General features: G+C 16.0%; 4 protein-coding genes across 4 annotated transcripts, besides 41 other annotated features; 3 read left to right on the forward strand and 1 right to left on the reverse strand. All coding sequences in view use genetic code 6, as the record gives it.

Moving 5' to 3' along the window:
* Nucleotides 1-1007: 1007 nt before the first annotated feature.
* Nucleotides 1008-5067, forward strand: IMG5_191950 (RNA polymerase ii second largest subunit, putative; the record flags this gene model as incomplete). Its single annotated transcript, XM_004025057.1, has 6 exons — nt 1008-1269; nt 1384-1760; nt 1860-3058; nt 3205-3575; nt 3634-4005; nt 4064-5067. 6 exons carry the CDS (start codon nt 1008-1010, stop codon nt 5065-5067), a joined length of 3585 nt encoding a protein of 1194 aa, XP_004025106.1.
* Nucleotides 1768-1801: a microsatellite.
* Nucleotides 1910-1935: a microsatellite.
* Nucleotides 3080-3197: a microsatellite.
* A 3243-nt stretch (nt 5068-8310) lies between the features above and the next one.
* IMG5_191960 (hypothetical protein) lies at nt 8311-9137 on the forward strand (the record flags this gene model as incomplete). The annotated part of the gene is made up of 2 exons (XM_004025058.1): nt 8311-8774; nt 8824-9137. Exons 1-2 carry the CDS (start codon nt 8405-8407, stop codon nt 9135-9137), a joined length of 684 nt encoding a protein of 227 aa, XP_004025107.1. The 5' UTR covers nt 8311-8404.
* A 47-nt stretch (nt 9138-9184) lies between these two features.
* Nucleotides 9185-9244: a microsatellite.
* Nucleotides 9187-9244: a microsatellite.
* A 131-nt stretch (nt 9245-9375) lies between these two features.
* Nucleotides 9376-9421: a microsatellite.
* Nucleotides 9416-9454: a microsatellite.
* A 1068-nt stretch (nt 9455-10522) lies between these two features.
* Nucleotides 10523-10595: a microsatellite.
* Nucleotides 10596-10700: 105 nt separating this feature from the next.
* Nucleotides 10701-11170, reverse strand: IMG5_191970 (hypothetical protein; the record flags this gene model as incomplete). The annotated part of the gene is made up of 2 exons (XM_004025059.1): nt 10701-10847; nt 10898-11170. 2 exons carry the CDS (start codon nt 11168-11170, stop codon nt 10701-10703), a joined length of 420 nt encoding a protein of 139 aa, XP_004025108.1.
* Nucleotides 11171-11747: 577 nt separating this feature from the next.
* Nucleotides 11748-11798: a microsatellite.
* Nucleotides 11780-11853: a microsatellite.
* A 1035-nt stretch (nt 11854-12888) lies between these two features.
* Nucleotides 12889-12927: a microsatellite.
* Nucleotides 12928-13244: 317 nt separating this feature from the next.
* Nucleotides 13245-13395: a microsatellite.
* A 698-nt stretch (nt 13396-14093) lies between these two features.
* Nucleotides 14094-14135: a microsatellite.
* A 587-nt stretch (nt 14136-14722) lies between these two features.
* Nucleotides 14723-14761: a microsatellite.
* An 87-nt stretch (nt 14762-14848) lies between these two features.
* Nucleotides 14849-14935: a microsatellite.
* Nucleotides 14859-14946: a microsatellite.
* Nucleotides 14861-14916: a microsatellite.
* Nucleotides 14868-14940: a microsatellite.
* Nucleotides 14877-14952: a microsatellite.
* Nucleotides 14908-14953: a microsatellite.
* Nucleotides 14954-15616: 663 nt separating this feature from the next.
* Nucleotides 15617-15860: a microsatellite.
* A 202-nt stretch (nt 15861-16062) lies between these two features.
* Nucleotides 16063-16092: a microsatellite.
* A 184-nt stretch (nt 16093-16276) lies between these two features.
* Nucleotides 16277-16331: a microsatellite.
* Nucleotides 16280-16321: a microsatellite.
* A 112-nt stretch (nt 16332-16443) lies between the features above and the next one.
* Nucleotides 16444-16493: a microsatellite.
* A 659-nt stretch (nt 16494-17152) lies between these two features.
* Nucleotides 17153-17216: a microsatellite.
* A 325-nt stretch (nt 17217-17541) lies between these two features.
* Nucleotides 17542-17652: a microsatellite.
* Nucleotides 17653-18527: 875 nt separating this feature from the next.
* IMG5_191980 (hypothetical protein) lies at nt 18528-20162 on the forward strand (the record flags this gene model as incomplete). The annotated part of the gene is made up of 3 exons (XM_004025060.1): nt 18528-19319; nt 19398-19836; nt 19966-20162. The coding sequence occupies 3 exons, from the start codon at nt 18528-18530 to the stop codon at nt 20160-20162; spliced, it is 1428 nt and encodes a 475-aa protein (XP_004025109.1).
* Nucleotides 19332-19383: a microsatellite.
* Nucleotides 19332-19386: a microsatellite.
* Nucleotides 19884-19940: a microsatellite.
* Nucleotides 20163-20170: 8 nt separating the features above from the next.
* Nucleotides 20171-20294: a microsatellite.
* Nucleotides 20295-20394: 100 nt separating this feature from the next.
* Nucleotides 20395-20451: a microsatellite.
* Nucleotides 20452-21511: 1060 nt separating this feature from the next.
* Nucleotides 21512-21575: a microsatellite.
* Nucleotides 21515-21575: a microsatellite.
* Nucleotides 21576-23004: 1429 nt separating this feature from the next.
* Nucleotides 23005-23064: a microsatellite.
* A 301-nt stretch (nt 23065-23365) lies between these two features.
* Nucleotides 23366-23440: a microsatellite.
* A 108-nt stretch (nt 23441-23548) lies between these two features.
* Nucleotides 23549-23589: a microsatellite.
* A 467-nt stretch (nt 23590-24056) lies between these two features.
* Nucleotides 24057-24101: a microsatellite.
* Nucleotides 24102-24108: 7 nt separating this feature from the next.
* Nucleotides 24109-24145: a microsatellite.
* A 1112-nt stretch (nt 24146-25257) lies between these two features.
* Nucleotides 25258-25426: a microsatellite.
* Nucleotides 25427-25539: 113 nt separating this feature from the next.
* Nucleotides 25540-25616: a microsatellite.
* Nucleotides 25617-27830: the final 2214 nt, after the last annotated feature.

A 27830-nucleotide genomic window follows, 5' to 3' on the forward strand; every position in this document is an offset into this window, starting at 1 on the left:
TTTCAGATGTTTAAACAAAAAGAGGTTAAAAAAAATATTAAAAAAGGAGGAAGATTTTAGAATTTAATTTGAAAAATTAGAAAAAAAAAACGAAATAAAAATAAAACTTTTTCATATATCAAGAATTGCATTTATTATTGGAGTTTGCTATTTAAGAGAAGAGGAAAGCCAAAAGTTCAATTTTTGGTGTTTTTTATCTTAAACTATATATGAAATTTAGGAAGGTAATGATAAAAGTTATTTAGATTAAGAAATTTATAAATTAATTTAAATACTTTTGTTAAGGAAAAAAAAAAGCTTTTTAATTCAATTTGAAATGTTTTATTTTTCTAAAGATCTATGTAAAATCTCTGATTCTAATTTGAATATTTAATTAGGTATTATTTAATAATATATAAATACTTTAAATAAGATTGAAGATTTTGTAGAAATTTGTTCTTGTGTTTTAATTATTATTGGAATTAATTATATTTTGGAAAAGATTGATGGTGTTTTATATGTTTATTATATTTATTAAGATTGCTTTAATATAATTTAAGATGGAAAATTTAATTATTTATATCATCATTCATGTTATTGGGTTGCTATGAGTTATAAAAAATAGGAAAAATATTAACTTGCATTTAATGAATTTGTTAAATGTGGAAAAATATAGACTAATATTTTTAATCTTAATAAAAGAATTGAAGAAAATATAAAAGAATTAAAAAAGTTTTTATGAAATTTTATAAATATATATATATGTATATTTTAATTTTTACTATTTTTTTTTAAACAAAAAAAAACAAAAAATTTATACTGAAAAAAAAAACTTTAATTTTATATAATAACAAAAATATTATATATTTTTTAATAATAAAATATAATATATAATAATTTGAGCTAAAATTTAGAGTAAAAATATATTAAATTTTCTCAAAACAATTATATTATCTTTTTTAGCTTAAATATATATATATATAAATATTAATTATAAATATATAGAAAACCTATAATTTTATTATAAAATGAATAAAAGAAAAGTATTGAAAGATAATATTGATTATTAAGACTGTTGGAATATAATAGACTCATACTTTCAAGAAAATAATCTTTGTACTTAATAAATAAATTCATATGATAATTTTATATAATCAATTCCTTAGATAATGGAAGAATAAAAAATTCGCATAAAACCCTAAAACAAGTATTCTTTAAAATAAAACAATGAATTAGATTTTGAAAATACTTAGTATATTGTTTCTTTTGAAAAACCATAGAAAGCTCCATGTCCAACAAAATATAATTATCGTTTAAACTAAAATAATAACACTGATATATGTAAAAATAAAATAAAATTATTTTTAAATAATTTGGTTTTTTTTTTATAATAAAAATAATAAGCTTATAATTAAAGAATATTTCCTACATAGGCAAGAATAAGTGATTTAGATTATTCTTTAGAAATAAAAATCCCTATAAAATTAGTAAAAGAAACATTTAATCCAGAAACAGGTAAATTAGATGTTAAAAATTTAGTAGATCCAAATAAAAATGTTATAACTTTAGCTCATATTCCTGCTATGGTTTAATCTAAATAATGTAGCTTACATGGTCTTAGTTTACAATAAAGAATTTAAACCGGAGAGTGTAAACATGACTAAGGTGGGTATTTTATAATAAAAGGATAGGAGAAAGTTATAATAGCTTAAGAAAGAATGGCTTATAATTTTATTTATGTTTTTAAATAAAATGATGATAGAATTCCTTGGATTGCTGAAGTTTATATTTTTTTTTTTTTTTTTTTTTTTTTTTTTTTTTTGGATATTAAAAATAAATATATATATATATATATTTATTTATTTATATTAAAAAATAAGATAAGATCAATATGCGGAAAAATAACAGGCATATAATCTAAATTTATTATAAAAATGAAGAAAAAAAATGAAGAAATACAGTTGTTTTGGCGAAGTAAATATATAAGCGATGATATTCCAATGTTCATTCTTTTCAAAGCTTTAAATATAATTAAAGATCGATAAATTATGGAATATATATTCCATGATATAAAATCTAGAGAAAATTAGACTTAAATGGAACTTTTAAGAGACTCATTACTTTTATGCTCTAAAGTAAAAAGTGTAAATTCCGCTTTAAATTACATAGGACTAAGAGTTTTGGCTTCTTCGAAAAATATTGGAAAATAAGATGCTGTTAAAGCGGCTAAAAATATACTTAATTATTATCTTTTGCCGCATATTGGGTAAGATGAGAAATCTTTGCATTAAAAAGCCTTTTTTGTTGGCTATATGATTAAAAAATTACTTAATGCAGCAAATAATAAATGCATTGAAGATGATAGGGATCATTATGGGAAGAAAAGAATGGATATTTCAGGAAATCTTTTAAGTTAATTATTTAAAGAAAGGGTTAGTTAATTTATTAAAAGAGGGAAAATGATGCTATAGGAGAAATTCAGTAAGATTTTTAGAGATTCAAATGCTTGCTTTTCACTAAAAAATGACATCTTTGATCATAAAATTATTTCTGATGCCTTAAAAGCTGCAATTGCAACAGGAAACTGGGGAGTTACTGCTGATGGGGAAGTTGCAAGGACTGGAGTTTCCTAATAATTGAAAAGAGATACTTGCTTTTTTGCTACATTATCTAATATGAGAAGAGTAACAGCTCCTTAAAGGTAAATTTCGAAATAAACTAAGCCTAGATAGTTACATAATAGTCATTATGGAATGATTTGTCCTGCAGAAACTCCGGAAGGATAAAATATTGGGATGATTAAAAATATGGCTTTTATGACTTAGGTTTCTTTAGGTTTATAAGAAAGGGATAATTTGTAAATTTTGGAATTTTTGGAAAGCGCAGTTTAGGTTTTTGATATAACTTAAATTAATGTAGAGGAAATTGCAGGAATGAATAAAGTTTTTTTTAATGGAAATTGGTTTGGATTTTGTAAAGATCCAGAAGATTTAATAGAATTATTTAAAAAATATAGAAGAAAAAAACAAGAATTTAAAGATATTTCAGTTGTAAGAGATGTTATTAATAAAGAAATAAGGTTATTTTTTAAAAAGAAAAAATATATAAATATATATATAAATTAAAATATAAGTATAAATATAAATATAAATATAAATATAATATATATATATATATATATATTATATATATATATATATATATGTATATATATATATTTATTAGAATTTATACTGATTCTGGAAGATGTATGAGACCTCTTTTTGTAGTTGAAAATGCTAGAAATAGAAAATTATTTATAAATAAAGAAAATCTTAAACTTATAAATAAGAATGTTTAAGAAAAGAGATTTTCGAATTATTGTTTAAATGGATTTATTGAATATTTAGATGTTGAAGAAGAAGAAATATCAATGATAGGTATTGATATAAATGATTTTTATTTTCCGCCAAAAAGCAGATAGAATTTGCCTTTTACACACTGTGAAATTCATCCTTCTATGATATTGGGTGTTTGTGCTTCTATTATACCATTTTGTCATCATAATTAAGGGCCTAGGAATACACTTTAATCTGCTATGGGAAAATAGTCAATAGGTTTATATATATATACATATGTATAACTTTTTTTATTATTTTATTTTTTACTAAATAGGTTTAAATGCTACTAATTTTTTCTTTAGATATGACTCACTTGCTCATGTTTTGTATTATCCGTAGGTTCCTTTAACTTTTAGCAGATCTAATTATTATAATAGCTCTGTAGAAATGCCTTTTGGAATTAATGCTATTGTAGCAATAGCTTGTTTTACAGGATTTAATTAAGAAGATTCTCTTATTGTTAATTAAAGTGCTATTGATAGAGGACTTTTTAGGTCATCGTTTTACAGAACTTATAAGACTGCCTAAAGAAATGAAGAAATGGGAAAGTAACCTATAAGGGAAACTATTTGTATACCAGATTATAAGAAAACATTTATTTAATAACATTCTTCTTTTCTTAAATTAGATTATGATGGAATTATTCGTAACAAAATATATTAATTTGTTAAAAAAAATATATATATATAATTATATGAAAATAGCTCCAGGAACATAAGTAATAAGTTAAGATGTATTAGTAGGCAAAGTAGTATAAATAATCGAAAAAGAAGGCTAAGATATAGATAAAATAGAATAATTATAAAAGGAATATAAAGATATATCTTTAGTGTCAAAAAGATCAGAAATAGGTTATGTAGACAATGTAATTTTGACAGAAGATAAAGATGGATTTTACCTCGTAAAAGTCAAAATAAGATGTTCTAGAATTCCCTAAGTTGGTGACAAATTCGCATCTAGACATGGACAGAAAGGGACAGTAGGAATGACTATAAGAGGTGAAGACATGCCATTTAATATAGAAGGAATTTAGGCTGAATTAATAATAAATCCGCATTGTATTCCATCAAGAATGACTATAGGGCATATGATAGAAGGGTTACATTCTAAATTGGCCTGTTTGAAAGGGGGATTTGGAGACGCTACGCCTTTTTAAGAAGGAAATTTCGAAAAAACAGCTAAGGAATTATAAGAAAAAGGCTATCAAAAATATGGGAACGAAATTTTATATGATCCTTATACTGGAAATAAAATAAATACTCCAATATATTTTTCACCTACATATTATTAAAGATTACGACATTTAGTAGAAGATAAAATGTACGCAAGATCAAGAGGACCTGTAGTGGCTATTACACGATAACCAACACATGGAAGAGGAAAAGGAGGAGGATTAAGATTCGGTGAAATGGAAAGAGATTGTATTATTTCACATGGAACAAGTAAATTTTTATAAGAGAGAACTTTTAGTGTAAGTGATTCTTATAGAGTACATATTTGCTCAGAATGTGGGCTTATTGCTGTTGCGGATTTAGAAAATGAGTACTATGTATGTAAAAGATGCTTAGATTTAGATAAAAAAAAAGATAAAGCGAAAATTGTGTAGATTATGATGCCTTATGCGGCTAAATAGATGATTTAAGAGTTAATTTCGATGCATATTGTGCCAAGAATCAGGGTTTAGAAAAGTTAGAAGAATTGTGTTTGAATATTTAATTTATATATATATAAGAAGAAACATGATTAAATATATATATATATGTATTAGTTTTATTTTTTTGAGAAAAGTAGATATTGTGTTTAATTTATTTTAAAAAAAATAATTTTTAATATTATGATTTTAATTTTATAAAATTAATAAATAAAAATATTTGCTTTAAATATAAATTTTAATTTTATTTCTAAATAAAAACTCAATAAAAAATATTTTTTTTTCTTATTAAAAATATAAGCAATTGTAAAAAAAAATGCTTAATCTAAAATTATTGGAAACCAAGTCTTAATCTAACCCATAGAAAATATGTTTTTAACCAAATATCAGAGAATTTATATCTCTTCTTCGTTAAAATAATCGAATATCTTTTGAAGAAGAAACAGTATTATTAGATTAATCTGTACGTGGTAATCCTGAATTTGTATAGATTTAAGAAAAATACGAAAAAGAAACTGAATAAACATTTAATGATAATAAGTATCATTTTTTGTTTTAAGGATTATTGCATTTTATGAAAAACAAAAACTGTAAATCCGAATCTAAAAATGATACAAATATTAACTGCGAAACTCCAAAAACTTAAACGAATTCCGATAAATTAAAAGAAGTATCAAATATAGAGTAACCAGGTTAAAGATAATTCGGGAATTTATATAATAAAACGCTTAGTTAAAAAAAGAATTCGATAAGAGATTCTAATATTAATAAAGTATTTACTATTTAATGGAATAAGTATAAAGATGATGCTAATGATTTACCTTTAAACTTTATTTTAAATTTACTTTCCCCAGACAAGTTTTTTATATTTATTGTATTATTTTATCTTATTTTTTTTGTTTTAAATTTCTTTTTTTATATAAAGAAAAAAATCAGATGAAATTCATCAAAACATACTCTCTTCTATTAATTTTAAATACAAAAAGCTAAAAAGTATTATTTATGATATTTAAAAATTCCTTATTTTGCCTTGTATTTAGGAATTAAATTTATGTACTTGTCTTAATTTTATAAAATCGATTCTTAAAACTATTTTTAAAATTTATAATTTTGAAGTTGCTTAAATAGAAAATTCTAGTATTTCTTTGTTTAGTTCACATTCTATTACTATTGCTAGTGGAGTAAAAAAGTTAAATCCATCAATTTTATTTAAAATAAAATATATGTATATATAATTTTTAGGATATTAAGGAAAAATCTAGATTGAAAAAAAATTTGTCTGTTTTTGAATAAGATAGGCTATATATGTTGGGAAAATAAGAAAGAGAGCTTATAAATGATTGCTTTATTGGCGAAATTATGAATTAGGTTTATTTCATGAAAAAAGTTATTGACGGCAAAATATTTCTTGTTTATTTTTTGCTGGATGAAAATAGCATTAATATTGCTAACTTTTTATTTGGGTATTTTTTTTGTATTTTTGTTTTTTTTTATTTTATATTTTAGGAATCCATTAGGAAATCATTTTTCGAAGTTATTTAGAGTTATTTCTGATGTTATTATTTAAATTTTAAACGAAAAAATAATCAATTAGTACTCTTTTTTTATTTCTTTTTATCTAATTTATATATTATTTTTTATTTTAAGAAACACTTTCTTAATAAAATTATTTAATATTGTTGAAGATTATATGAGATTATAACATTATATATTGATAACAAAATTTCAATAATCTTTTGAAGAATTATTTGAAACTAAATTATATATTTATGATCAAAGTTAAACAGTATTAAAAATTATTTAAAAAATTATATAGAAATATCTTATAATTTTTAGGAATAATAAAATTCAAACTAAGTCTTGATACCTCATATTATAACATTAACAAATAATGAATTTAAATTTATTACTTATATGGATAGTACTCAAATATAGAGGGCATTATATTATAGTTTATTTTAAAATGTAAAAACATAAATAATTTTTTATTAACAAAAAAATAAATAAAAAAGATAATCATATAAATATATTCAAAACATAAACATTTAATTCAAAATTAACTTTAAAAATTTAATTAATATAAGATTTCTTTAAATTATAATCGAGTTCTATATTTTGAATTTAATAAAAAAGGAAATTTAATATTTTTAAATAGAGCACCATCTTAATAAATCAGGTAAAAAAAATTAATCTTTTTTTTTTTTTTTTCCTTAATAGAATAAAAAAGAACTGAATTTAAAATAGATATAACAGAGACTTCGAATAATATACTAAATATAAATTATAATTAAATATTTGCCTATAATTAGGAATTATTATAAATGTTAAAAGAAAGTTATCTAATTAAAAATTAATACTTTTATTAAAATTATGGATAACTAAATTCTGAAAACAATACTTCGGTTTAATACCAAATTGTTTGTTAAGCCAGTTTGAGCTATAAAATTAAATAGTTAAAATTAAGTATTTAAGATATTTATTAAGAATAAAAGAAACAAGATAAGAAAGTATAATCACCAATTCTAAAAAATAAAAGCACTTAAAATACTAAAATAAAAAATAAACTAAATTATTTTACAGCAAATGAATCAAAAAATGTAATTTTATATAATAAAAAAAATAAAAATTAAATAAAAAAAAGATAATTTTGTAAGATAATGAAGCTAAAAATTCTACAGTTGTCGAATTTTTATCTTAAAATGAATAAAGAAAAGTAGTGGAAGAATAAAAAGCCCTTTATTTAAAAAAATTAAATTCTCCTGGAGATTTAAATATTAAGAGAAACATATAATCTTTAGTAAACGCGTATTTATTTATTTTTTATATAAAAAACAAACAAATAAAAATATTTAATAAAAGATAAAATGGAGAAAGCTATTTGAATAGATTATTTTTAGTTCGAAAAGTAACTTTAAATTCAAACAATAATAATAATGAGTAATTAAATTAAAGCGAAATCCTATTAAAACCTGACGATTTCAAATATAATTAATAATTAAGCGAAGAATTAGATAATTTTAAAATAAATATTTGGAAATATGATTAATAATAAAAAATGAAAATAATATGGCATTTATTTTTTAAAAGAAAATATTTTGAAAAATTCGAAATTCCAATATAAGAATTTATCACTTTTATATATAAATTAAGACACAAATATAATAAAAGAAGTAATCCTTTCCATAATTTTGATCATGCTATTATGGTTATGCATGGATGCTATCTATTAGGTTGTATTACAGAGTAAGATTTATTTATATGATTTTATATATATTTAAATTTATAAAGTGCAAATAAATATCTAAATGAAGTTTAAGAATTTAGTTTAGTTTTTGGAGGTTTATGTCATGATGTAGCTCATAGAGGAAGGACAAACGCTTTTGAAGTAAATACTATGAGTAAATTGGCTATCAGATATAATGATTAAAGTGTATTAGAATAACACCATATAGCTCGTACGTTTAAAATATTAAGGGAGAACAGTGCAAATATATTTAAGAATTTAACTATTTAAAATGTTTAATTAATACGAAAATATCTAATTAATAATATATTGGCTACAGATATGAGCAAACATTTTGTTTATTTAAAAGATTTCTAATAAGAGTTTTTAGAAGGTGAGGAAAAAAAAGATATTTCTAAACTTGAAGAAAAAGATATTAATATTTTAACTGGTATTCTTACTCATACTTCCGATTTCCATCATTCTGCTTAAGTATTTGAAATTAGTAGATAATGGAGTGTTTTAGTTAATAAAGAATTTAGTGATTAAGTATTTATTTTATTATATTTTTTATAATTATCATTAATTAGTATTTAGAAGAGGGAAAAAAGGTATTTAATAAACTGCTTATCTTAAAGATCTTGATAAAATGCATATTTATGCAAAAAATGAGGCAGGGTTTATAAAAATGATTGTAAAACCTTTATGGGAAACTATAAATAGATTCCTTAATAGTCAGATTTAAGAATAAGTTTAAAATTTAGAAAATTCTATTGTTTAATGGAATGCTTTATAAGAATAAGCTTAAATAGAAGAAGAGTTAAATAAAAAAAAATAAGAAGAAAATTTATAAAAGAGCAAATAATAAGTTAATATAAATGTTAAATTGAAAAATTTAGTTTGAATAAATATATATATATATATAAATTATATAAAAAAAGAAAAAAAATAATTATATTATATATATTATATATATTTAAATATATATATATTAATATATATATTTATATAAAAATTTTTCGAATATATTTAATAATCAAAAAATAAATTTTTTTATTTATTTTTTATTTTTAATATATATCCTTTTTTTTATTTTTGAAAAATGTATTAATAATATAAGACAAATTAATAATTTATATTAAATATATATATATATATATATATATATATATATATATATATTATATAAGATATAAAGATATAAAGATATAAAGATATAAATTATAATAAGAACAAAATATTTAAAACAAAATGGAATATATTTATTTTTATAGGATGTAAAGTAACTTGTTCTTTAAGAAAATTTATTTAATTTAATTTATTTTTATCAGTATTATATTTACTTTTTAAATTTTAAAGTAAGAAGTTATATGTTTCTACAAAACTCTAAAATATCTTTTATTTTTTAGTAATTTTTTATTTAGACTACTCTTTTACTTTGAAATATATCTTTTTACCAAACATAAAACTCTAATACATAATATCATTTTTTTATATTAATATAATAAGCAATTAATAAAACTAAAAAATAAAATAAAATCGTTTAAATTTTATCCAGCTTTAGTTGAAATTTTTTTATATAATTTTAATTAATTATTTGTTTAATATTAAAGTCTTTATTCATTTTATACTTTTCGTATATAAAATAAAAATATATAAAATTCAACAAATATATTTATCTAATTTATTTTTAAATATTTATGAGAATTTTTTTTTATTTTATTTAAAAAAAAATATATATATATATATATAAATACTTAAATAAATATTTTTTTAAATTATTATGAAGTACTATTATAGTTATTAAGTTTTTAAGATTTAACAATAATTTTAAAAAATAGTTATCTAGTGTATTATTTTTAGATAATATAAATTATTTATATATTTTTTTAAATATATTTATATTTCAAAAAATCTAATATTTTCGAATAGTTATCTTTAGATATTTTTTTCTTAATAATTTAATTTCAAACAATATAAAAATAATTTTTATTAAATTATTTGTATATATATTGTTTTAATAGTGAGGTTTTATCTTTATTTGATTCTCTTCTACCAATATATTTTTTTACTAAATGTATTACAAAATTTATTAATTTTTATTTTATTATTATTTTATAAATTAATTCGGAAAGAGGGGGGAGAGATGTATAAATAAATGAAAATTTTTAAATAATATAATAATTAATTTAAATTTATATTAATTTTTACATATAAAAAATATTTTATTTCAATAAAAAACTCATATAAAAATATATTAATAATAAATGATATTAGAGTTATTATTATAATATATAAAAATATAATTTTATATATAAAAAATATAATAAAAACATTAAATTTATAAATACTAAATATAATAGTTTTTAATTCATAAAAAACATAATAAAAAAAGTATATATCTAAAAAAAAAAAATTTAAATAAAAATATTATTAATAATATTAAAATAGATAAAACAAAAGCATTTCATTCTAAACTAACCACCTTTTTATTTAAAAATAACTTACCCTAAATTTCTTATTAGAATTCTTATAATCCAAGTAAATAAAGAGGTGTTATCAATGATCTTTCAACAGGCATAGGAGCTTTTGGACCTCCTAAATCTGTTTTTACCTTTAAAATAAATAAATAGATAAATACAATATAAAATTAAATTAAATTACCCATCCAGGACAACATCCATATACTCTAATTTAATTATCATGAATATTTTTATAATTAACTAATAATCCTGTGTAAGAGTTAAGTAATATTTTTGACATATAATAAATATTTTCAGGCCATCCTTTTTCTATATAGAGTCTTTATTTAACATCTTTTTCGAATGAATTTGCTATATAGAAAAGTTTACTTTTGGTAAAATCATTATCATATAAAAATTTAGCATGTATTTCTTTATTTTTTATAAGAGAATATTTAGCTACAGAAGCTCCCATATTGATTATTTGACCTTATTTATTTATATTTGTTAATAAAGATTCTGTTAATTAGACTGTTCCATAAAAATTAGTTTGTAAAGTTTTTTGCACTTATTCTTCTGATAGAGGATGTTCTTTAAAATAAACTCCGGCATTGTTATATAATATATCCAATTTTTAATGTCTTTTTACAAAATTCTCTTTAAAATTTTCAATACTGTCTTTATTTAGTAAATCTAACTAAATAAAATCAACATCTGCTTAATTGTTTTATTATTTTATTTTTTATAATGCTTAATTTCCTAATTCTTAATTTCTACATGCTAATACGACTTTATAACCTTTTTATTTTGTTAATAAATTTTAAGCTAAAGTATATCCTATTCCTTTGTTTGCACCTGTTATTACAATTGTTTTTAAAGACATTTAAATTTAAATATTTTTTTAAATTTTTATTTTGAATAATGATTTAATATTAAATTATTATTTGTTTTATTTATTTAAATTTTAATATAAGTAATTAAGAATATTCTAATAAAAACAAGATAAAATAATTAAGAAAAATTATTAAAAAAAAAAATTATTTATTAATTAGAAATAAATATATATAAATAAATATAAATATATAAATAAATAGATATATATATATTTTATTTATTAAATAAAAATAAATATTATATATAAATATATATTATTTAAATTATACATAATTTTTTTATTTTATATATAGTCTTTATAATTTATATTTAATTTATGTAATTAGTTATAATTTATATTTTATTTCAAAATTTATATATCTATATATTTATTTTATTTTTTTAACTTGAATATATTTATTACTTTATCATTTAAATATATAAAAACATTATTGATAATTCTATACTAAGATTAAATTTATATAATTTATAATTTTTTTGCCTTATAATAAAAATAATACAAAATATATATTTTTTATTTATTTCTAAATTACAATATATAATATGAACTAAAAATATTATTAAATTTATAAAATAAAAATTTTGTATTAAAATTATGGTTTTTTTTAATATATTTAAATTAAATAAAATAAAAATATTCTTTATTAATATTAAAATTATATAAATTAAGTTTATTTATATATAGTTATTTAAATATTTTTATATTTTAATTATAGAAATGATTAAAAAATGGATAAATCAATAATATTATTAGTATGATACAAAATCACTTTTTAAAAATTTTTATTATATTTCATGTTGGATTTATATTTAAGAAATTATTAACCATTTTGTTATTATTTATTTTTATGTTTTGTAAAACAAACTAATTATTAGTAATAAAACTACTTTTATTAGATGAAACTGTAAATAGATTAACTTTATCTATAAAAAAATTGTTAAATTTTTTTTTTAAAAAAAAGAGAAAAATATTTACTTTACTTCACAAAATCAACTGATGAAAGTCTTATTTTGAAATTATTTTATCCATATGAATAACCTGTAAGTTTATTAGAATGAACTAATTAGGGACTTTAGCTTTTATTGATTTTATGATCATTAAAAAATGAGTTCTTTATTTAACTTTCAATTGTTTATTATTAAAATATATCTTTGCTTTTTTTTAAAGGGGATGACTTTTCTTGTAAATATGACTATTTTTATATGAATAAGTATTATTTTTTTATTTAAAATTCAAATATTTATTACATTATTTATTTAAAGTTCTGGACATCTTTATAAAATATCATTTTTATTAGATTAAATATTATCATTATTTTAAATTTTATCTTCATTTTATTTTTATAATTCAGATAAAGGAGGATCAACTATTAAACCAGTTATTTTATCAAAATATTTATTAGAATTCTTTTTTTAAAAAAATTTAAATAAAACATTAAGCAATTATTTTTAAATTATATTATAAAATTAATAAATAAATTTTTTTAAATATTAAATTATATAGTGAAAAATTCCATATTAAAAAGGATAGAATGACTATTTTTTAAATATGAGTTATAGAAAAAAAAGCAAAATATACTTTTGTAAATATTTACTTTCAAAGAAGATGCAATAAAATGTTTACTGCTTTTTTTATTTTCTGATAAATTATTTAAATTATTAATATTATTTTATTATTATTATTATTATTATTATTATTATTATTATTATTATTATTGTTGTTGTTATTATTATTATTGTTGTTGTTATTATTTTTATTGCTATTCTTACTATTAATGGTTTTGTTATTATTATTATTATTATTATAGTTATTGATTTTGTTGTACTTATTAGTTATTTAATTATATACTGCTAACATTTTTCTTTACATTACTAACTCTAAAATTATTTTTTTATTACTTGGTATTCCAAAATATTATTTTATTTAATTTTTTCCATCAGAGTCAGCCCATTTTATTTTTGTTGTTTAACTAGTTTATATATTACTATTATTTTTACTTATGTTACTACGCTTAAATAAATTTATATTTTATTAAGTATATATTGTTTGTGAATTTATATATGTATTTTTAATTAATAAATCATATTCGTTTGTAAAATTCTCCCAATCATTATTTACTGTTTATATTTATTTTTCCATATTCATTAATTATTATAGAAAACTTTATTATAATTTTATTCCTGGACGTTTTACATTTAAATATTACATAGATTTATTTATTGTCCATTTATATTCTTACAAAAAATAAGTTAATAATGCACAAACACATCTATTTATTCCTTTTTCAGATAAAATTAAAATTCCTTCGCCACTTTCGTCTCCTTATTTTATAAAATTTACTAAATTTTCAATTTATTATTAGTTTTCAAATAATATTTAACGATCGGTTTCTTACCAATTAAATGTTATGTATTTGAGGTTTTTTATTTTACGATTCGCTATTTTTTTTCCTGCACAATTTACTATTAAGCTAATCTTATTTATATCTAAAAATTGATTATCCTTTTTATTAATAATATATTTTTAGTTAATACAATATATTTTTTTACTTTAATAGAATACTCGTCTCCTATAAATAAACCATCTTTTATTTTTACAGCTCCTACAAAAAAGCTTTTTTATATTTGCCTCCGTAATTATCTCATTTATATTTTTTCTGTTTTTATATAAAGATTTATTAAATTTTTTTTTTTTTTAATATAAAAAAATTATATTATTTACGTATTTTTATTTATTAAAAATGATTTAATTATTGTTTAGTTTTTTTTTGTTTGAGATAATTTTTGTTTTGTTTTTAAATTTAACTAATTTTTGTTTTAATTAAAAAAGAATAAATAAAATGTAAATCCATAAAAAAAAATGTGAAATAATATAAGTATTATTATAATTTATCTTATATAAATTAATATTTAAATTTTATATATGAAAAAAATAAAAAAAATATAAAAAAGTACAAAAAAATTAAATAAAAATAGTAGTATTCTTTTATTTAAAATAAACATTATATTTATTTATTATTATGAAATTCTTTTGTTATTTAATATTTATAAAAAAATATATAATTATAAGGTAATTTAGACTTTATTTAAAATTAAATAAATTTGAAAATATTTATTCTATTAAAAAATTATTTATTATTATATATTAAATATATTTTATATTTAATTATATAAACAAAAATTCAATATAATAAATTAATTATTTAGAAATAATAAAATAAATATTAAAATCCACAAAAAATAAAAATGCTAAACAAGGTAATATTTTGAAAAATAATATTATAAAAATAAATAATAATAAAATTAATTATAAAATAAAATAAATAAAATTAATTTATAAAAATAAAAATATTTATATATAAATTTTTTAAATAAAATAAAATAAAACAAAATAAAAAAATTATTTAAACCATTTACAAATAACACAATCTTAAAAAATATAAACTAAAGCAACATTCAAAAATTAAAAATGAATTTCTAATGTAAATAATGTAAATTAAAATTCCTTTATGAATCACATTTTAAGCGTCATATAATAACACATAGTGACTTCAGACCATTCTAATGTAAAAACTGTACTAAAAAGTTTAAAAGATAAGATGCATTAAAGACACATTAGCACATACATACTAAATAATAACCATATAATTGTAAAGAATGTGAATTACGCTTTGGAAGTAAGGCAGCTTTACGTTATCATGTTTTAAAGCATATAAATAATAATTAATATTGCTGTCATTATTAGAATTGTGATAAAAAGTTTTTAACTCTAGGATAATTAAAATAACATTTAAAAACGAAATTTCATAAGTCAAAACACTAAATATAATAAATCTAAATAAAGGAAGAAAATATAATCGATGAAAAATTTAAAATTATATTTAAAAAAGATGAAGATAATAATAATTCTAGTAGTACAAATGATATTATTTCTCATCATTATAATTAAGTTTTATTTTAAAAATAATAAATAATAAAGCAAATAGAAAGATTAGATAAATAAAAATAAAATAAATTTTATTAGTAATAATAATAATAATAATAATAATAATAATAATAATAATAATAATAATAATAATAATAATAGTAATAGTAATAGTAATAGTAATAGTAATAGTAATAGTAATAGTAATAGTAATAGTAATAGTAATAGTAATAGTAATAGTAATAGTAATAGTAATAGTAATAGTAATAGTAATAGTAATAGTAATAGTAATAGTAATAGTAATAGTAATAGTAATAGTAATAGTAATAGTAATAGTAATAATAATTATAGTAATACAATTTACAAGCATAACAAAATTAAGAATTTTAAAACAATATGAAATTTTAATATTTTAATGATTTTAATATTTATAAATAATAAAATGATTTTAATTTATAATAGGAAAAATTTTAAAATGTTTCAAATAATTCTTATTCATAAAATGTCTATAATAATTAATTTTTATCTAATAACTTTGACTTTTTTATTAATAATAATAATAATAATAATTATAATAACATATTTAATGAAAAAAATAATGATATCTTTTAGGTTTGAATGTATTAAATAATTCTTCCTATTAAATATAATAAAAAAATTTATTTTTTGGAATCAAAGATAAATATAATAAATATAAAATATTTTAATTTTAAGAATAAAATATATAATTTTTTTTTATTTTTTTATTTTATTTAAATAATTTTTATAAAAAAAAATAAAAATTTAAAATAAAAAAAAAAAAATTTATTTAATAAAATTATAATTTTAAATATAAAATAAAATTAAAGACCTAATATATATTTAAAATAAAATAAAAAAATGTAAAAATATAATATAAATTATATTTTTTTAAAATTTAATAATTAAATTATAATATATAAATATATATATATATATATATATATATATATATATATATTCATTTTTATATTTTTTTAAACTTTCTTTTAATAATTTTTTTATTTTAAAATTGTAAATATATGTAAAACTTTTCAAATTTTTAAGAAAATCTTAATAAATAAAACAGCGATAACACTAATAATTTTAATATTCATTTAGGTAATTATTATCAAGAAATTAAAATCATAAATAATATTAATATTTTTGATATAGATTAATAAAATTAATATCAACATATTGATATATCTAAAGATGTAGATGTAGAGGAAGAATAAGAAAATGATGTACAAGAATAAGATGATTAAGAAATCAAAGATTTTACTGATGAAATAAGTAGTTCAGAAGTTAAATCTGAATTTTTATTATAAGATTCAATTTATTCAGAATAATATGAAAATCATGAAGAAAATGAGTTTTATAAAGAATAAAAAAGATCAGAAAAATTAATAAAATAAATAGATAAGCTTCATTTATAATCTTTAGACAAAACGATATATTAGTTAAAAAGACAACTTAATAAATCTATTAAAAATATAAATTAAATTAGCGATTTTATAGGTGAAAAAATACAATATTTAAAAATTAATTACCAAAAATGACAGAGATATTATATAATAATATATCAAATAAAAATATATCTTAAATATAAGAATAAAGTGATTAAGAATTATAAAGGTAAATAATAAAATAAAATAATAATAATAATAATAATAATAATAATAATAATAATAATAATAATAATTATTTAAACAATAATTAAGAAGAATATAAATTAAAAAATTATAAAAAGAAGTTCAATAAAAATAATAGTTGGTATTTTCTTTGGAAAGTTCTATAAAGGAAAGTGTTTCAAAAATAAATACTGAAGCATTAGCAAGTTTAAACATTAAAGGAAAATTGCCAATAGAACTTTTAATGTCAATTATTAAGGAATTAGTTTATTTTGAACATAAAAAAAAGTATATATATATATATTAATTTTTTTTTAAAAAAAAATTTCTTATAATTTTTATAATTTTCTTTATTATAAATAAAAAAATAATAAAGAAATATAAACTATATTTTTTTTTATAATATAATTTAAAATAATATAAAAAAGAAATAAAATATGATGATATAATTTAAAGTTTATATTTAAAAAAAATATAAATTTATATATATATTTATAAATATAATATTATTTATTTTATTTACATTAGTAACAATTTAATAAGTACCAATGAAAGTAATAAAGATAATAATTTAATTTTAGAGAATTTTCCTTGGAAAGAATTTAAATATAAAATTCTTTTAAATGAAGATGCATCTGCTGATTTTCTTTCTAGATTAGCTAATTTCGATATGAGTAAATTAACTGATTAATAATTGGAAAAAATTGAAGAAGTAAAAGATAATCCTGATCTTATTGAATATTTAGAAAATCCAAAATGTGGCGATTATTTAGTAGATTTAGTTGATTGGCTGAATTATGTTTATAATGGTGTTTTTTTATTTAGATAATTGGAGAAAGCCTAGAAAGAATATTAGAATTTTAATTAATTAATTTAATAATAAGAAAAATAATATAATTATGAATAGTAAAATAATTAAATTTAAAATAATAAAAATACTTGCTTTGAAAATAATTTTTAGTTTTTATAATATTTCCAAAATTAACTTAATAAAGTAAAGAATAATTATGATTATGCCTAAGATAGTATTTAAAAACATATAAGTAAATAATATTCGTTAATAAAATAAATTAACATATCTAATTAATTAGTAAAAGATTAAACATCTTCTGTTTTATTTTAATAATAAAATTTAAAAATTTAAAAATGATATTAATAAAATATATTTTTATCTTAATATATTTTTTTTTTTTAAAAAAAAAAAAAAAAAATTTAATATATATATTTTTATTTATTTTTTATAATTAATATATATTATTTTAAATTTTTTTTTTTTATTATTAAAAAAAAAAATATATATATTTATTTATAAATTATATTCAAAAAAAAAAAAAAAAAAAATATATATATATATATATATAACCAAAAAAAAAAAAAAAAAAATGTAAAATCTCCCAGACTGTAATGAAGTAAATAAATACATAAAAGAATATCTATAATACTTAGGACTTAACAATACTCTAGATTGTTTCGAAGCCGAATTAAAATCTAAACAAGTAATAAATAAAGTAGTAAAATAATAGTAATAATAATCATCCCGTCCAGAAGATCTTCCTCGTTTATACTAATTATTAAAAGGTGACAATAAATAATCTAAACGTGAATTAAATTTAGAAAAAGACATGAAAGCTTAAAATAAGAAATATTAATAAATATTATAAGCCGGACGTTAAATATTTTCTGTATCAATAAACTTATTACAAATTTTACATTCTTTAAAAGAATCTGCCTAAAATGAGAATTTAAGTGAAACTCTTGAAAATTATAAAATCCAACTTGGAAAATATCATAAAGTAATAATAAATGAAGGAAAACCGGAAGGAGATGAGCTCTTTACTGAAACAGTAATGCAAGAACACAAAACAAAACTCCAAAAGCACTTTTCGGATAGAAATATAGACGGAATGATTGAAGTACTTCTATCTTTAAGGGTAAATGCTTTATAAATAGCCCCAGAATTAAGAAAAAATCTAGTATATGAATTAATTAGGAATGATATTTTTAATATTGAAGCTACTGAAAAGTTCGATTTTGTATTTTAAATTATTGATATTAATAACTAAAGTCTTAAACATGCTATTACTAGTATTATTAGTGTAGTTTCTTCGACTTTAAGAGGAGTAGAATATTTAGTTTATAATGAAAAATATACTATTATTGAAAGAATTATTAAAGTAAATGAAAAATATTTTTTATTTAATTTTTTGTTTTTTTATTTAAATTTTTTATTTTTTATTTTAATAAAAAAAAAGGTTTTAAAAGAATAGGAAAATGGAAGTGTAACTTAAAGATTTTGTTTAGCAATACTTTAAAAATGTTCAATAAAAGAAAGTATAATTCCTGTCTTGGTAGAATAAGATATGATTAATTGGGTTGTTAGTTTAGTAAAAAAGTCTATTAATTAAAAAATTCATGTCTTTTGTCTTGATTTTGCATCCGCAATGCTTGCAAATATCACTCATACTAATTATACTTTATAATATTTTGAATAACATCCTGATTATACTTATTAGTTTATGGAATCTTTACTAAAATTAATGAGAGAAAATATACCAGTTTCAGTTCTTATGCATATACTTATTTGTTTGTCTTATTTATCAAAAGATAGCTTCTAATAATAAATGGATTAATGTAATTTCATTGAAAGAATTTCTGATTTTGTTGAATATTATTCTTAAATTAACACTAGTGGTAATATTATTAATAATATAATTTAATATTTTTATATATAAAAAAATTATATATATATATATATATATATATATATATATATATATATATATTATCATATATATTTTTATATAAAAATTTTATGAATAGAAAATGAAGCAGCTGAAATCGATAAGAAAACAATTCTTGATTTATGTGCTCATATGTTCCATCCTAAAGATAATTCTCTTGATAATAGTGAAACTATTGAATAAAATGAATTAAAAACTGAAGATAGAATAAGAGAATATGAAAATGAATAAGGAGAACTTATTTTTGAATGTTTTTAAGATGAAGTTAGTTAATGATTTTATCATTATTTTTTATATAAAAAATATTAATTTTAGTACATATATTTTTATCTTATTATTTTATGTTTTTATAAGAAAATATAAATTATTAGTACTTATATTTTGATTTTATTATTTTTATATTTTTATTAATTTTTTAATATATTTGTATATAGAAATATTATTATTTCATAATTTTAATATTAAATATATTTATATATAGGTAAATTAACAATCAAATATCTTTTTTTATTTATATTTTAAAAATATTTTTAAATATATTTATATTTAAAATTATAAATAAATAAAAAATAAAATCTATATTTATTAAAATATAAATATTAAATATACAAAAAATATCAAATTTTAGGACAATTTTAATGTAAGTCTACCCCACTTTAATTTTCTTAACATTATTATTATTATATATCTTTATTATATAACCCATTTTTTATATTTTTATTAGCAAAGTCATATTTTTCAAACAATTTATCATTTTTAATACAACTTTAAGAACTACAATCACTATCACATCTATTTCTGTTTTGATTATTAATTTTTTTATTAAGAAAAGATATTTTTAATTAATTAATTTCATTACAAGTAGAACACCAGTTATTTTTATATAAAGAATTTTAATTTTTCAATTTAAAATTTTGCTTTTTTTAAAAAAAAAATATAAATATTAGGATTAAAATATTTAACTTATTTCTCTTTTTTCTGATATATTTCCAATTTATATATTATTATTGTAATTATGAATGTAGGAATAGTCTTTACTAAAAACTTTATAAATAAGTAAAGACTACCGGCAGTACTAATATACATATATCTATTATCATCTAGACATATAATATCTACATTCAACATATATTATTAAAGCAAATCTTCTAAAAAACTTACCATAAAACATAATATTGTTGCAAATACAAACAACTTTATTTACTATATTCTTTGTTAGTAGTAAATAAGTTAATTTTAGTCTATGTAAATTATTTAATTTATTAATAATAACTAAAGATTTTCTTATTTTGAAATTTCTCTATTTTTTTATTAAAATTTTAAAAGATTATATTATTTATTTTATTGTAATTACTTAATTAAATTTCTTCCAAAAAATAATGAAAACAGTCCTAAAATACCAAGACAAATTATTTAAAAAAACCATTGAAAACCTTATTTTTAGTAATAATTAATTTATATATTTAAATTTTAAATAATTTTACTGTATGAAGAATCACATTTGTATTTAGGAATATCAAATAAACATAAAAAAATATATAAGAAAGTAATTAAATTAAAAAGAATAAAAACATTTCTAAAATATAATTTTTAATATTATTAAAATAAATATTAATTTTTTTAAATACATATATATAATTATATATATATATATATATATATATATTATATTTACATATATTTATATATTTTTATTACTTTTATCTTTAACTATTTAAATCTTTTATTATATGATAAAGTTCATATATAGCATAATTCATAGAACTTAGTAATGTAATTTAAAAATATTAACTTAACAAATCTAGTTTTGTATATTTTATTTTAAAAGATTAAAAGTAAATAACAAATATCTAAACAATTTTAAATATTATATATGTTTTTTTAATTATATATACTTAAAGGATAGTTAAAAATATTATAAATATTTCAAAAGTTAAAGTCTTATTTAATTTTATTAATTTTATTAGGCAATAAATGTTTAATGTCATAAAACTAATGCAAAATATCAATTAAGTAAAGAAACTTAAATTTTACAAAATTAATTTAATTATTTTATATTAATATACATTAAACATAATGATGAGAAAAAATCTGAACACTAATTATCAATAAAAGACATTTTTAAAATTTATAGTAATATATATAAAATAAAAAAATTACTTAATTAAAAATATTAATTATATAAATATTATTAAAATTATAAATTCTTTAAAAATAATATATATTAAATATAATGTATATATTACATTAAATTATTTATAAATACATTTTAAGTTTATTATATTATTTAATTTAAAATAAATTATAGAGTCTTTCTAAGTTAAATATTGTTAATAATAAATAAAATTTAATTATGTATATTATATAATTAAAAAGATCAAATTTATATAAGTATATAGTTTTATTTATATATTTTTTTAATTATATAAAAATATTTAAAATTATAAAATACATATTCACATTATTAGAAATGTCTGGTTTGTTAAACAAAAAATTATTATTATATAAATATTTAAATAAATAAAAAAATAAGATTAATAAATAAAATTAAAGTAATCTGAATTAGAAAAATCAATTAAGAAATCAATCAAAGATAAAAGCTTCTTGAAAGCTTAGGAAAAATAAATGTATATTTTAAATAAAGGACATTAATTCAATAAAAATAAAAAAAGAGTAAAATAAATGACGAAGTTATATTAGAAAAAGTTTAAAAATAGCAAGAAGAAATAAATCTCTTAAATAAACAATTAGATGTATTAAATTAAAGGTTTATTTTTATTTGAAAATAAGATAAAATATAGAACAATTTTATTTTATTTATTTTTTAAAAATATATAGATTAAATAAGAACGAAAATTTTAATGATAAAGTTGAAAAAAAAAAAAAAAAACTCAATTTTTTGTTTAAATTATTATTTTTTTTGTTAAAAAAAAAATAAAAGTCTAAGAATTTAGAAAATCATAATAAAAAATTATTAGAATAAAATTAGGATTATTAAATTCAACTAAAATCAATAAAATAATAAATGCAAGTTTTATTAAATTTTTATAATAAATATTTGTCAAACGTTATATTTTTTAATTCATAAAAAATTAGTAATAAATAGATGATTTACAATAAGAATTTAATAAATAAAAAGAATTAAATAATTAATAATAAAAATAGTTACAAGAATTAAAAGGTAAAACTTATTAGCAGTAGATGATAATAAGGAAGCCGAATAAATAGTATCTCTAAAAACCGAACTCGAAATAATTAAGTTAGAGAAAGAAAACGTAATAAAAGAGAATGAAATGTTACTTTAAGAGAGATAAAATTATTTTAAATTGAAAGAAAATGTAAATTAATAAAAATAAAGTAAAATTTAATATGAGGAATAAATTTAAAAAGTAAATGAAGAATTATAAAAAGTATTTTTATTTTATTTATTTTTTTTTAAAAAAAAATTAAATAAAGAAAATATAAGAAAATGAGTCGTTTTAATAAATAATAAATTAATAAAATAATAAAATAAATGAAATTGAATAATTAAAAAATTAACATTATTAATAAATAAGAGAAGAATAATAAACAAAAAATGATTTAAAGTAGCAAAACGAATAAATGAAAAACGAAATAGAAATGCTGTGTAAAAAAGTAGAGATTTAAAGCCTAAACTATGCAAATAATGATAAATTAATATAAAAATTAAATAATGAAAATTCATAATTATAAGTGGATAATTAGTAAATGGATTAATAAATATAAGATTTAAAATAATAAAATGATTAAATATATCATAAAAATAAAGATTTAAATAAAGAAAATTTAAATTTGATAAATTAGGTTAAATATATGGAATAATAAAGTAATGAAAATAATAAATAATTAAGTTTTTTATAAAAAGAAAATGTCGTATTAAATTAATAAAATAATAATTTAAAATAAGAAAATGGTTAAATGAAGAACGACATTCATTAATTAAAATAAGAAATTTAAATTAATAAATAACTATAGAAATAAGAATTGGATAAAATAAAAAGCCTTTCTGAAATTTAAAAAAAAGAATAGGAAAGGATTATATCTGAAAAAATGAATTTCCTAGATAAAGAAAGAAGTAGACTTTAAAAAGAGTTTGATGATTAAAATGAAAACTTAAAACTTTAAAAATAAAATAATGACAAAGAATACAAGAAAACTATTATTAATTTATAAGAAAATATTAATAATATATAAATGTATAATTTTATTATTTATTTATTTATTTATTTATATTTTTAAGGTAAAAGGATAAATAAGATTAAATATTAAATATCTAATATAAAAAATTAAATGAATTTAGGTTAAGAGTGGAACATTAAGAAAAAGGAATTAAGAATAGTAAGTTTTTATTGAAGAACTTACAAAAAATGTTTAATAATTAAAAGAAAATGCTGAAAAATAATTAATAGATGTTTTTTATTTTTTATATTTATTAAAAAAAAAAAAAAAATTTTTTTTTTTTTTTTTTTTTTTAAAACAAAAAGCATAAAAAATTAGTCTAAAAAATAAAAGTTTAATAAGAAAAATTATAAATATAAGAAGACGAAAATCAAAAAAATTTAAAATTAAAAAATAAATTTTAAAAAGATGTAAAATTATACAAAAATTATATATATATATATATATATTTGAAAAAAATAAAACAAAAAATATCAAATAGGTAGAATTATTAAAATAATAAATATAAGCATTATAAGAAAAAATCAATTAATATGAAAAAAAAAATATTCCTGATTTATAAAAGACATAAGAAAATCAAATTATAGAAATCAAATTACTAAAAGAAATGGTAAATGCAGATAAAATAATGATAAGAGTAAAAGATTAAGACATATTAAGATATAAAAATAAATTAAATGCACTTTAAAATGAAAAACAAGGAACTATTACATAAAAAAGTCATAATATTTCAATATAAAACTATAATAATATGTCTAGTAGAAAAAGTATAAATAGATTTTCAAATTAAAATGGACATAAATATTATGAATGTTTTATTAAATATATACTAAACATATTTTTTTAAAAAAAATAAAATAAAAAAAAGAAAACAATTAAGAATTAGTAAGTGTAATTGAAAAAAAAGAAGAGGAACAAAAGAATGAAAATTGGAGTGTGATTTTTGCAGAAAATATATCTAAAAATGAAGTATATTTTATTTAATTATAGAATTTTTTTAAAAGATATAAAATAAAAGTATATATCACAAAATAATATGAAAAGTCAAGAATATCTTGATACTATTTAAGAATAAATTAATACAGATACAAAAAATATAAAAAAAAATAATAATAATTAAACTACATATAGAAATAAATAATATGGTTATATAAATGATAAAAAATAAATTTAATAAGAATAATAATAAGAATAAAATAAAAATAAGAAAAATAATAAAAAGAATAATAATAAGAATAATAATAAAGTAATAATAAGAATAATAAGAATAATATTAAGAATAATAATAATAATAATAATAATAATAATAATAATAATAATAATAATAATAATAATAATAAATGATTATTAAGAATAAGATTAATCATTAATAGAAGATAATAGTTGATTTAATTTATCAAATTTTATTTAGATAAAATAAATAAATAATGCATTTATATACTTAAAATTTTGGTATATATAATATATATTATGAAAAAAATATATAAAGATAAATATATATATATAATATATATATATATTTATATATATTTCTTTTTTCTTAGATTTTTAATAAATCTTTTGTTTCTATAAATAAATATTAGAATTTTTATTTATAATATTTAAAAGAATATTTATTTATATAATTTTTAATTATAATACCTTCTTTTTTATATTTTTTTGGAATTTACTTATAAAATACTTATTTCTATCTTTATTAAACTTTTTATAAAATATAATTCTTTTTTTTTTTTTACTATATTTAAAAGGATAATATTTAGTACAATCATTATGATTTTTTCTTTTTTATTATCAATTTTTATTTTATAATTTTTCATAAACTCAAAACTAATCTGATTATGTATATTATAAGCTTAATTTTTTTTATAAATAAAAAAAGAATTGAGTATTAAAAAAATTAGTTCGTTTATATTTAGGATTTTTACTTATTGTTTTTTATTTCATATATAATATTTAGTTATCCAAGTACATTTGTTTTTCTTCCTTTTATTTTTATATTTATTTACTTATATATTATCTTTTTATTTTTAAGATATTTAAAAATCTAATTTTTTGAATATTATATTGTTTTGCTTATTTGTTATTATATACACAACACTTAAATTGTCAAAATTAAACTTCTTTTATCTGAAAATTTTGAAATTTTTAAGTATTATAGAATTATTTATTTTTAATATTAGTTGCTTAGGACTTTGTTGGCTATATATATTGAGCTTAGTTTATTTATTTTTTTACTTAGTTTATTTTACTATATTTAAGGACTTGTGTTTTTAAAAAGTTTTATTTGGACTTTTATTGTTTCTAAATGTGAGACGAAGAAATATAATAATTTAATACACTAATTTTTTTGTTTTTAAAAGTAGTTTTTTTGTTTCCAATATAACTTATATTTTAATTAATTTTATTTTTTATAAAAAAATTAATATATTTAAAAAAATATAAATAAAATTAATTTTTTTATATATTTTTTTGTTTTAAAAAAAATAATAAAAAACAAAAATTGTTATATATTAAAAAAAAAAAAAATATATTATATTTATTTTTTTAACATATATTAAATATTCAAAAAAAATAAAAAAATGAATTATTATCCTAATAGATACATTTTGGAAAACATAATAAGCCCAATAAATAATACACAGATATAAAATAATATAGATTTAACTCTATAATCAAATTATAAGACTTATTAAAATACAATATATACTTCAAGGCTTTCATATAATTAAAACTTAATTGAAAATATAAGTAATTTTTCAAAAAATAAATGTAAATAATGAACATAAAAATAAAATAAAAATAGATTTTAAACCTATAGAATATTTATATAATTATTAAAACTATTAATAAACATAAAAACAATATATACCATAATTATAAAAAAGCACACATAAAGTAACAAATACTTATTTTAATGTAATTTAACAAAATACTTTAAATTAAGAAAATATATCAAATTATATTCCTTTTAATATGGGGAATTTAATATAAGAAAACCATTATAAATTATAGTAAAATTTAATAGAAATAAACGAAAATTTAAATAAAAATAATACTTATGTGGAAGAATATATAAAAGTAGGATAATTAGGAACTTATAAGAGATTTCCTTTAAAATAAAGAAAGTCTTAAAATAAAAACAAATAAAATTAAAATGATAAATAAAATTAATAGTTTTAATAAACAATATAAATCGAAAAACAAAATAATGATGAATAATATTTTTAATAATAATATGATTAAAATTGTGAATAAAAAAATAAAGAAGATAAAGATGAATTTTTTATGTTATTATGCCAAATTGCAAAAGTAGAAGGATAAATTGAAAATATAAAAAATTAACTCATATAATAGATAGATTTTAATATTCCAGTTTTTTTTAATATTTTTGATATAAGATAAAATAATAAAATTACGATAGATGAATTTAATCATTCTTAAAAAAGATTAGATTTGAAATTATCTTAAATTTAAATAGAAAAAATATATAAAAGAATCCTTAAATATAATAACAAACCATTCGAGTAATACTTAAAATATATATATATATATATAAATATTTATATTTTTTTAAATACTTTTAATACTTTTAATATTTAAATATTTATTTATATATATATATATTTTTGTTTTCTCTATATTATTTCTTTATATTATATTTACAAAAATATAATATTTAATATATGTTTTTACTTTTTATTTTTTATTTAGTTTTTTAAAAGCAATTATACAATAATTTTTTAA

This window comes from Ichthyophthirius multifiliis (genome assembly GCF_000220395.1).
Source record: "Ichthyophthirius multifiliis unplaced genomic scaffold scaff_1120509251378, whole genome shotgun sequence".
NCBI classification, from domain to species: Eukaryota; Ciliophora; class Oligohymenophorea; order Hymenostomatida; genus Ichthyophthirius; species Ichthyophthirius multifiliis.